Source organism: Emys orbicularis, chromosome 15, assembly GCF_028017835.1.
Source record: "Emys orbicularis isolate rEmyOrb1 chromosome 15, rEmyOrb1.hap1, whole genome shotgun sequence".
Classification (NCBI taxonomy): domain Eukaryota; kingdom Metazoa; phylum Chordata; order Testudines; family Emydidae; genus Emys; species Emys orbicularis.
Window position 1 is genome coordinate 15,831,485 of NC_088697.1, and position 12,177 is coordinate 15,843,661.

At 45.1% G+C, this 12,177-nt stretch overlaps 1 protein-coding gene across 4 annotated transcripts in view; it reads right to left on the reverse strand.

Annotated features, from left to right (window-relative positions):
• PKNOX2 (PBX/knotted 1 homeobox 2) overlaps positions 1-12,177 on the reverse strand; it is a 316,349-nt gene that overhangs the window by 14,018 nt on the left and 290,154 nt on the right. For all 4 annotated transcript variants that reach the window (XM_065417140.1, XM_065417139.1, XM_065417138.1 and 1 more), the window contains one exon: positions 26-102. In XM_065417140.1, the coding sequence (XP_065273212.1) occupies positions 26-102 (77 nt within the window). The remainder of the gene's footprint in view (positions 1-25; positions 103-12,177) is intronic.

A 12,177-nucleotide genomic window follows, 5' to 3' on the forward strand; every position in this document is an offset into this window, starting at 1 on the left:
AACCCCCACACTAAGGTTCACTCACCAGTTATTGACTTGCAAAAGTGTCAGGTTTGTCTGTGCTGCTATCTGCCTTTTCTCATCCTCTGTTGGGTAAGGGTGCTGAAAAGAGACAAATAGCATAATTACAGTGCATTACCTAGAGGAAGGCATTGAGGAGCAGAGGGTCAGGGTCAGCTGTAGTGATCTGAGTTTTACCAGGATGGGCTCTATTAAAGGGTGCCCCGCCTCCGTTCTGGGTGGCTCAGCATTACCAAGTTTTGAAGTGCTCCTTTCCATACAATTGAACAGTCAGCTCCCACAGGAGTTGAAAGCCCAAATTCTAACCCATTTCTCAGTAGTATGCAGGGCCTCGTGTGCTAGACACTAGACACATTCAGTGGCAGCAGAGAAAAGCCAGAGCAAGGAACCTAGCTGAAACCTTGCCAGTCTGGAAGCTGTCATTCATATTAATATTAAAACTATTTGCATCGCAGCTGCAAAAACAGCCATATGCATTCACCCTCTATGACCAATCCATAGAAGCACCACTCACGTTTTAGTGTGCTGGGGACTTTTAGAAGAAACTTTTGGGAACTTTATCTTGGTTTGATTATTATTTAAAGAACAGGAAGTGCTCTTGGTTTATCTCATCTGGCCTCCACTCATTTTATGATAATGAGTGCGTGTCATTGCTGGGGCATTTTATTCACAGATATGACCTAAATGCTACATAAGGACTGTGGCACTTGCAATCAGTATAAAATGACGAACCCAACAGAATTATTATGGTAACTTATAGGAGCTCTGGGGAAGAAGCTGCATTACTTAGTCCTGAAGAAAGGAGGCAAATTAACTGGAAAACTCAAGATTGAGCTTCAAGAACTCAGGTCTTATTGTGGCAATAAGACTGAAATGAACTATAGAAGCCTTACCTTGTATGTGTGTACGCAGTATGAATGATAGGAAACTTCCTGTGTGTGCTACTTGAGTTCAATCACTTTAAGCTTCTAAACTCGTACATGCCAATTTTGCACAATGCATAAAATGAAAAGTGGCATTGTGATAAATGAAAGGGGGGGGGACACTCCCTTTTATGGACACCCAGCCAGCAAGTTAGCTATAAAATCCCTGTTAGTAACTGTTCTCTACTTGCTTTACCTGTAAAGGGTTAAAAAAGTCCATAGGTAAAAAGAAGGGAGTGGGCACCTGACCAAAAGAGCCAATGGGAGGGCTAGAACTTTTTAAAATTGGGAAAAAGCTTTCCCTTTGTCTGTCTGTTGTTGTTCTCCGGAGAGAGGGGACAGAGCAAAGACAGGGCTGAAGCTATGCTGTAAAAAGCTGTAAAGCAGGTATGAAAATCTCCAGATCATACCTAGAACTACTCAATTTGAAACCCCAGATATGTAAGTAGATCAGGAAATGTCTAGAAAGATGCAATTAGGTTTATCGCTTTTATTTCTGTAAGGTTTGTGGACTCCTCTGTGCTAACCCCCAAATGCTTTTGTTTTGCTGGTAACCATTAAGCTGGACCTCAAGAAAACCATACTTGATGCTTAATTATTATATTTTTCTCTTTTTTAAATATAGCAATAGCCTAAGTTCCTGAAGTATTTTCTTTCTTTTTGTTTTTAATAAAATTTACCTTTTTTGAGAACAGGATTAGTTTTTTTGTGTTCTAAGAGGTTTGTACACATGTTGTTTAATTAGCTGGTGGCAACAGCTGATTTCCTTTGTTTTCTTCTTAGCTCCCCCCCCCCCCCGGGGGGGAGGGGGAGGTGAAAGGGCTTGAGGGTACCTCACAGGGAGGAATTCCCAAGTGTTCCTGAGCCCAAAGGGATTTTTTGCACTTGGGTGGTGGCAGCATCTACCCATCAAAGGTCAGAGAGAAACTGTAATCTTGGGAGTTTAATACAAACCTGGAGTGGCCAGTATCAATTTTTAGAATCCTTGCGGGCCCCCACTGTCTGCACTCAAAGTGCCAGAGTGAGGGATCAGCCTTGACAGGCATCCACAAACTGGATGATTAAATATTCAGTTATCCCATTTGCTGCAGGACCAAGCACATTTATGTCAATGAAAGTCTTTCCATTGGTTTGAACGGGAGCAAAATCAAGCCCCTGTTACTCTGTTTGTACCCACAAATCCAACTTTAGAGTGCAAAATATGTGTATTTCTGTTGAGAGACCTGTTTGAAAATGTAGCTCTTTGCGCTTCCTGTCAAACCTTTGTAGATTTGTAGACTCCCAGGCCAGAAGGGACCACTGTGAGCATCTAGTCAGACCTCCTGCATAATACAGATCATAGAACTTCCCTAAAATAATTCCTAGAACATACTTTTTAGAAAAACAGCCAATCTTGATTTAAAAATTGTCAGGGATCTAGAATCCACCACAACTCCTGGTTAATTGTTCCAGTGGTTAATTACCCTAACTGTTAAAATTATACACCTTATTTCCAGTCTGAATTTGTCTAGCTTCAACTTCCAGCCATTGAATCGTGTTATACCTTTCCCTGCTAGACTGAAGAGCCCATTATTAAATATTTGTTCCCCATGTAGGTACTCATTGTGTGTAATCAAGTCACCCCTTAACCTTCTCTTGTTAAACTAAATAGATTGACTACTTTGAATCTATAACTATAAGGCATGTTTTTTAATCCTTTAATCATTCTTGTGGCTATTCTCTGAATCCTCTCCAATTTATCAACATTCTTCTTAAACTGTGGACATTAGAACTGGACACGGGATTCCAGCAGTGCTCACACCAGCACCAAATGCAGAGGTAAAACAACCTCTCTAATCCTACTCAAAATTCCCGTTAATGCAATTGTTTATGCAAACTTCATGTCCAGCACATCTCAGCTTGTAACTCTTGAATAAAATATACATGACCCAATGAGCTCAGCAATAGCAAAATGTGAGTGAACCTCTGAGTAATGCTACTTTACGCTGGGCAGCTAACAAGACTGTGTTTCTGCTCTACTGGGCAAATACATTACTGGAATCACTCTCTTCCCTGAAGCTTTTCAGAGCTTCTTAAAATATAACACAGTCTGCACTGGGACTCCAGCCACAGGCGCACTCATTGGATTTGTCCAAATCCAAAGGTTTGTTACATAGTTACAGTTTCTGGGTGCATTCCAGAAAAATGTGCCACTATGTACTTTGTTTATTGGACCCTCAGAACCACTAGCCAAGACCACAGTATGGGAGTCACCAACTCCTAGATTAAGACTAATCCGTTCCTTTACAAAGAAAATATTAAAAAAATAGTTGGTTGGATTGCTGGGTCTTTTAAAACTGAAATAATAAAAAAGAAACAGTTCAGGACATTTATTTGAATTACTTTTTTCTGCCAGTTAGCCCAAGAGATGAAGTTACTTCCTTATTAATAATGGATTCTCTGTTTATTGAGCCATGGCAAACCTTGCTGAAGCTTTATAAAATGTGTTAGCTCACATGCTCAGCTTGTTTAGGACAGCATCCTGAAAAATGCAAGGTGCACCTGCTACAGTCCAGTCTGCACGTGTCCCTTGTACAGGGATAAGGAGCACGTGTTTAGTGGGTCTAGCTGGGATAAAACTGTATAAGAGATATAAGCTGTCATCCTGCTTCATAAACCAACTTTTAAGTGCCTGGGCTATGAAGAGACATTCCCCAGGGGCAGGTTATTCCGTAATTGTCCATTACAGATTTTCTGCTGTTGCATTTGGTGCTGGCCACCATTAGGGACTGCAAGGAGGGTAGACGGCTGTCAGTTTGGTCAAGTTTGGGAATTCCTATGAGCTAGATTCACAATGGTAATTAGGTATGGTGATGCTGAACATTGCCATGCCTAACTTTAGGGGCCTAGAAACCCACTGGGATTCACAAAGCCTGAGCTAGGTATCCAGGCTCCCCATACAATGAATGGGGAGGCACCTCAGAATGGGATGCACAAAAGCCAGCATGCTGAGCGGGTGCCACCTAAACTAGCCAATGGGAGATGGCAAGGTATGGGGTGTATCTTAAACTCCACCCCTCTCAAGGAGTTCAATGCCTCAGTCCAGGCTGCTTGGGATTCTCAGCTGCAAACCCTCACTTGGGGTACGTCTTCACTACCCGCCGTATCGGCGGGTAGCGATCGATTTATCGGGGATCGATATATTGCGTCTCATTAAGACACGATATATCGATCCCCGAACGCGCTCCCCGTCGACTCCGGAACTCCACCGGAGCGAGCGGCGGTAGCGGAGTCGACGGGGGAGCCGCGGCCATCGATCCCGCGCCGTGTGGACCCGCGGTAAATTGATCTAAGATACTTCGACTTCAGCTATGCTATTCACGTAGCTGAAGTTGCATATCTTAGATCGATCCCCCCCCCAGTGTAGTCGATGTTACACACCTACACCACTTTTGCAACAAGCCAGGGGTGAGGGTTAGAGTCGAGTCCAGTGGTTAGAGCACTCATGTGGGAAGTGGGAGAGCCTTGGTTCAAGTCCTCCCTTTGCCAGAGGGAGAAGAAAGCATTTGAACAGGGCTTTACTCCCTCTTGGGTGGGTGTTCTGACCACTAGGCATTAGGATTTTCTGATGTGGGCCTCCATCAGTCCCTCCTATTGAAGCTAATTTTAAAAGTCATTGGAACAGGGGGACTGGATCCCCCGTCTCCCAGGGGAGTGCTCTAACTACCAGGCTCCAGAATTGTTCTTGTGCTTGGGCATGCTTTCTCTCCAGCCCAACAATTCCTTCTCCACAATGGTACAGTTTCAACAGGAGAGATTGAGACTGAGCCCCATTTCTGCCCCTTCCCCAAATGACCTATAGCCCAGTGGCTAGGACATGCACCTCAGAGGTAGAAAATCCCTTCTCTCCATCAGGCAGAGGGAGGACTCTCCCCATTCCACTGGACTAAAAGTCATAAGGGAGGTCCTTGTCCCCCCAGCTGTTTTGTGGAAGAATGCCTATCAGGTCTTAATCTTGTAGGCAGCCTCTAAGCCCACTTACTAGATCAGGCCCTGCAGGTGAGTTAGATGGAGGAACACTTATCTTCTCCCAGTTCATCCATCATTATTGGGCTTAGGTGTCCAGCAGTGCACATGTGCAGAAGCAGAAACATAAGCCCATAGGGAATTTTACTGCAAAAAATCTAGGTGCCAAGTGAGTTTAGTACTTAAAGGGTTTGGGAGAAGCTGGGTGGGGGCTCTGTGAATCCCAGTGGTGCCTGATTCTGGGATTTATGTCCCCTTAAAGGGACAGTTGGTAGCCTACATCCTTTTGTGAATCTAGCCCTGTATTCCTAAACCGGTGGTATTCCGGTGAGCAAGTTACATCAGTGTGTAGAGAGTAAGTGCCAGTGTGCATGTGCTTAGTGCCTGGCAGAACATGATCAGATGGGAGAAAGTGAGAGCAAGGAGGAGGATGGGGCTGGGTTGGGTTGCAAGAGAGGAGTGGAGTTGGATGAGTTAGGGATGGGCTCAGCAGGAGAAACAGCCAAACTTTGTGAAATTTTGCCACTAACTGGAGCGATTCAAATGAATCTCAGATAATGGGACGTACTTGCTAAAATAAAATGAACACCACATGGTACAAAATTGGAGACTTCAATACAAAATAAACTTGATGAAAGAACTTATTTTTGTGTAACAATTATTTTCCCTGAAACCTGTTATTCTGCAAATGAGCCAGCTGAGGGCAGTAGTTACCCTGCTCTGTGCTGGTGAAAGGTCAGAGGACTGATTTAGCAAAATTATTCACTAAATGACAAGTTCAAGTAAATATTGATTTAAGGATTGCCAGCATACAAACTTCTGAACCACATACGATGATTCATCTGTTTAAAATTATAACAGCTCCTAGCAACTAGACAGAATACCCAATGGTCATGGTAGGTCTAGCAGCTCAGATGGTCCATGATCCACATTTCTCTCAAAACAGAAGCTCTAGACAGTTTGTTTTCCCCACAGTCTCCCAACTTCAGAATTGGGATATTCATCCATGTTCTTCGTCTGATGCCCAGGTCCAACCTACATTACTTTGAAATAAGATTGATAGGAAATCTATATGAGATGCGCCACATTTAATCGACAGGAGCTCTTCTGTGTGTCCTGTAAAGCACATGTATTGTTGGGACAGTCAGATTAAAAACAGAGTAATTCATGTGGTGTACTGATGGGAGACTGCTAGTCTCAGTGCTAGAGAACTGCTCCTTAAGGAACCTCACGGAATGCTACTTTCCAGTTCATTTTTGGACATCACGCCACAGGACTGAGAGTGTTGTATGCTGGAGAGACAAGAGCAGGGAAGGGCTAAAGAAGGGTTGACAGACATTGTATGTCTCTGTTTAGAACTCACCATCACTCAGTGACCAACCGTTACTATGCAAGCCTCAGGCGAATCCCATTTAGTAAAAGCTGATCTTGATTTACAGCCTCCAATGGAAGCAACTAAATATTAGAGAAGCCAAAGCTTCTAACCTAAACTACACAGCAAGTACTAGATTGACTTTCTTTCACACCAGAGGCTTTTTGCTAGGTTATCTGGTGCTTAAAAGAGAAAAAGTGCTAATCAGGCGTGGGAACATTGGCTTAGGGCAGGGGTAGTCAATTATTTTTTGTCAAGGTCCAAATTTCTTGGTCAAGGTATAGTCAAGGTTAGACCTCCACCCAGCTCCCCTCCCCAACTCTCCCAATCGTCCCCCCAAGCTCCCTGATCACCCGCTAGCTCCGCGCCCGGAAAGTAGGATGCACGGGGCTGGCCCAAGCCACCCGGTGTTGCCACTCACCCTCCCCCAAACATTCATCCATGCCCCGAGTTGAGCCAAGTAGCAGAGCTGGGGGTGGGATCTGGGCAGCAAAGCAGGGTGTGAGTGTGCAAGTGTGTATGAGTACTTCTGAGCTTGGAACCAGGAGGTGAAGCTGTTGGACTATGATCCAGCAAGCAGTGCGATACCCCTTTGGGGGCTGGGATAGCAGAGAGTCAGGACGGAGGCTCCGGGTAGTGGGAGGGACCAAGGAAACTCCAGATAGTAGCACTGGGGAGATGGGGGAGGCAGGATGTGGCAGAAGCTGGTGACTGGAGGTGGACTGGGGAGGGAAAGAGGCCAGTTGAGAGGTGTGGGGGGAACTGGTGAGGGCTCTGCAGACTGGCCCCAAAGGACAGAGGGTGGGGAGGACACAAGGCCGGGGGTGGGACTCTGGGGACCACCTGGGGGCGGGGGGTCACGAGGCCAGGGAGGGGCTCAGGAGGGTGGGCATGCTGCTTTCAATGCCCCAGCACAAACGGATGCTGCAGAACCCCATCAGGCACTTATGAGCTGGCTTGCCTTGTTGGGCCCACGAATTGCAGCTCCATGGCCCAGCTGGCCCCACCATCTCCACAGAAAGCAGAGAAGAATTTGAATTAGGGCCCCTACAGTGCTGCCCTCTGATTGGCTGCAGAGTGAGCATGTGACACCCTATTGCTCCCTGATTGGAGGGGCAGGGCATAGTGGAGACACATTAGGCTGCCTGCTGGGGTGGATGTGTAAATACTCCCCCCCCCCAAATGTAACCACTCACCCCCAAATCCTGCACTGCTTGTGTTGGTGCAACAGAAAACAATAAATTATCTGTAGGTTTTTTGGATTCTCCTATAGAAAAGTAGGCATTTTCTACTAAATTCTATGGGTTTTTACAAATTTCTGTTTCTAATACAACAGCATGGGGTTCATTTCTAGAAGGCCTTGTTGGTATAATCTCGATTCAATGCTGTAGGATTGTTCCATAAAGGTGTCAGTTGGGCTAAACAACCCAGGATCTTAGGCTCAGTTGTGCCACCAAGAAGTCTATGAAGGTAGAATACTATTTACATTGGCCCTATCTCTAAAGATCCATACCCTGCAACAAAGAGCTGACAAGCTAAGGGTGTTATGGGTAGAATATGATGAACACTGATAAAGTGACAATGTGCTAGTTTTCAGAGCTGGGCTGCAACCAAAGTCCTGCATCTAAACTCCCTTGAATTTTGGCTATGTATGGAGCTACACCTGGCATTAGCAGCTTGGGCCTGTCTTTAATCAGAAAGGAGAAGTGTCACCCAATTTTATAGTGCCTAGATTTTAATGCCAGAGAAGACAATATGAATCACCTAGTCTGACCTCCTGTGTAACACAGGCCAGAGAATTTCACCCAGTGATTCTTACATTGAATCCATATTGTGTGGTTGAGTTCTGTTATTAAGAGTATGTCCAGACTACCCGCTGTATCGGCGGGTAGCGATCCATTTATCGGAGATCGATATATCGTGTCTCGTTAAGACGCGATATATCGATCCCCGAATGCACTCCCCATCGACTCCGGAACTCCACCGGAGCGAGCGGCGGTAGCGGAGTCGACGGGGGAGCCGCGGCCGTCGATCCTGTGCCGTGTGGACCCCAGGTAAATCGATTTAAGATACTTTGACTTCAGCTACGCTATTCACGTAGCTGAAGTTGCGTATCTTAGATCGATCCCCCCCCCCCCCCAGTGTAGACCAGCCCTTAGAAAGTCATCCCTAGGGAGGCCATTTGTCCTGTTTTAAACTGGACAGTCCTTTCTTTGAGTGGTTTGTCCCCCCGCATGGTATTAAGACAAAACCAGATGTGGTTTTGTCTGGTACCAGACAGGGGATGCTATTTTGAAGACCGCGTTTGATGCGTGACCTTGCACATGTGAGGTCACAGTGGTGGGGGTGGAATGGGGCGCTTTTCAAAATGGCATTCTCCGTGCAGTGTGACCCCATATTCATCGTGAGTGTGAGGTCACACTAGCACGTGTTGGGCCATCCGGCAGGGCCAGGCCCACTCCATTCCCGGGAGTATGGAATGTCTGGTTGTGACACTGACAGTCCAGTCAATTTAACCATTATGACCCATAACAACTTAACAAGAGGCACTGAAATGTAATCAAGACAATCTACTTGTATGTGAATTTCAAAGAGATATACTAGACCAGCAATCATTAACCCATTTACTTGTAGTAATAGAAATCCAGGATAGATGTTAAGTGTATTTGTCTGTATTTACCTGTATTTTGTTAGAAGTTTAACAATGTGATCTAATTAGCTTGTATATGCTAAATTCTGTTCCTGTCTTATAATGCTTCATCACTATGGGTATGTCTATACTTACCTCCGGGTCCGGCGGTAAGCAATCGATCTTCTGGGATCGATTTATCGCGTCTTGTCTAGACGCGATAAATCGATCCCGGATCGATCCCGGAAGTGCTCGCCATCGACGCTGGTACTCCTGCTCCGTGAGAGGAGTACGCGGAGTCGACAGGGGAGCCTGCCTGCCGCATGTGGACCTGCGGTAAGTTCGAACTAAGATAGTTCGACTTCAGCTACGTGAATAACGTAGCTGAAGTTGCGTATCTTAGTTCGAAGTGGGGGGTTAGTGTGGACCAGCCCTAAGTTCTATTGACTTGGCAATCAAAAGGGGATATTATCATTTAGATGGGACTTGTGGTGTAGTAATATTATTGTCCTAATCTCTCCTTGAAACTTGTAATTCCACATAGTAAACTACCTGTGAACTGTCTTGATAGTTTGAATGGCTAATTGTCTTAAATGAATGAATGCAACTAGTTTACCTGTGTATGCACAGAAAATGGAAGATTAGCTTCAAAGCAACAATCTGCACTGCCTATTCTTCCTCGGGGAAGGTCCCGCTGTGTCAAGAGGCTTATTAGTTTGCTAGAAAACTATAAAGGAAAGCCCCAGGCCTGATCCTGCATCTCTGGTCTGCTTAAACTTTAACAGGGAAGGTCTACGCCATAAGACTGAGGTCTGCAGGTTTACTCTGGATTAGCCTGGAATTCTCATGGAAGAACTTGGGCAAACGCTACACCTGGACTGCCTATTGGACCTTTTAAATTGATTCCAGAAATACTTTTACAAATCAGCAGCCTCACCATCTCTGCTATGAAATTGACCTAAGGACTCTACACATATCTGTATGTATATTGATCATTTAACCACAGCAACTCTCTTCTTTCTTTTTCCTTTTATTATTAAACCTTTAGTCTTTTAGTTACTAAAGGACTGGCATCTGCATGATTATTGGTTAAGATCTGAGACTCATATTGAGCTGGTGATAAGTGTCTGGTCCTTTGGGATTGGTGGACATCACATATGGTGAATCAGGTTTTCAATAACCTCTCACTATATTAGACTTGGGGACTGTATTTGGCTTCTTGGTAACCACAGAAGCTGTTTTGCCACTGGTTTGGCTAATCTAATTATAGAAAAAAACACCAGTTTGGGGGATTGTCTGCCCGATTCTTTGTAGTGTGCCCTGAGTATAGCATTCTCTGTGTGGCCCATCCAGGCACCCAGTCACACTGGTATTCTGGGAATGCTTGAGTGGCCACCTTAGTCACCCAATCTTCGTGTATAAACTTCAAGTGATCGAGAATGTGCCCCACACCAGATTTCTAAAGACACCTAAAGATACAAAGAGATGCTTGGTGGGATTTTCAAAAGTGCTTGGGTGCCTCGCTTTCACTGTAGGAGTTAGGCACCTAGGTGCCTATGATAATCCCACTGGGCTCCTCTCTGCATCTTCAGGCACTGAAATACCTTTAACAATCTGGTTCTACCACCCCATGTAAGCTGTTCCAAATGTGGATTCTGTCATTGTTCAACTTTTCCACCTTACTGCTCGTCTGAATTTATCTAACTCCAGCTTCCAGTCATTGGAGGTCATTATGCCTTTGTCTGCTAGATTAAACTGCCCTCTGCACTCAGAAACTTTCTCCTCATGTAGATACTTAAATACCATAATCAAGTCACCTCATAAGCCTTTTGGATAAACTAAATAATTTGCTTTTGAATTTGGGATTTTTCCAGGCAGTAGAATCTTAACCTGTCTCATTCTCCATAATGCTGGAGAAACTTTTTTTGGGTTCAGACAGAATTTTCAGCCTGAGGCAGCCCCCGCCTCACCCTTTTCCATGCTGCTTGACATGAGCAAAGAAAAGATGATCATGGTGAATAATCTGCTTGTACAGCATTCCTGCACCATGACAAGGAGGGGACTGTCTCTGTGGTCTGCCAGGCCTCCAGCGGGACAGTAGAGAAGGGCCAGGAAGAGATTGATTCTGCTCCCAGCTGATGCGTGGGCATGGGACATCATGGAGGCCCCAGAACGCATCAGGATGCCCCAGAAACATGTCAAAGTGCAAAGACTCCAGCCCTACCACAGGCATCTTTCCAGGCTCCTCTCTAATCATGGCAACTTTGGCAGGTTCCTCTCCCACAGACATCCAGCTAAGCAGGGGTGCCCCGAGAGGCTCTGAGGTAGCTATATATCTGCCTGGGTATGCCTCCTGCCTATGCTTCTCTATGGCAGAGGCCCCATAGAGAATCTCAGAATTCCATGTATCACCTCAGGGTATCCTTACAACCTCACAGCTTGCACGCAAGTGAAACAACGCCTTCAGGGGGCTATGTCCTACTTCTCCATCTCATCTCAAAAGGGAATTCCCTCTAATCGGAAACAGGAGACTGAGAAGGGAAAACACACACACACACACATAAAGCTAATACATTCACTTCCCCAAATCCCAGTGCTCCTGTGCATAAAAAAGGGAGACTCATAAATGTTGGGATAATGCTGAATTATTATGAATTACTGTGACTGATATGAATGAATGTGGTAAGCACGAGTTTGGTGTGGCTTGGGATGTCTTAATTGGCTAAAGGATTCTGGGAGCAGGATCCTTTTAGCATCAGACAGTTGGTGTGGAAATTTACTGAGAATGCTGAAATTGCACTTGAATGGTTAATTGAGGTTCTATCTGTGCATTTGTTTCAACATGAGACTTTGAAACAAGTCAGCCGATGACCAGCTCACAAAATAAAGAAAACGCAAAAACACGTGATCGGTGGGCTTGGTACAGGTAGGCCCGGGTCAAAATAACCCCTTTTGGAAGACACTGCACTAGGAACTCAAGTGAATGATTGATGAGAGGGTAAACGTCAACTGATCTTTGGTCTGTGTCTGTTTTGCAGCCCCTTCTAAAATATTAATTGGAGAAAAACCAGTAATGAAATGACCACAGGGCATATTTTTGGGACATATGACTCCTCTGAAAAGAAGAGGTATAAATGCTAAGTAGAGTAAATTAGTTAATTAGTTCCCCAATTAATATGTGAAGAGGTCCGTGATGCTGTAAGACAGAGGGCCTCGGGGTAACCAAG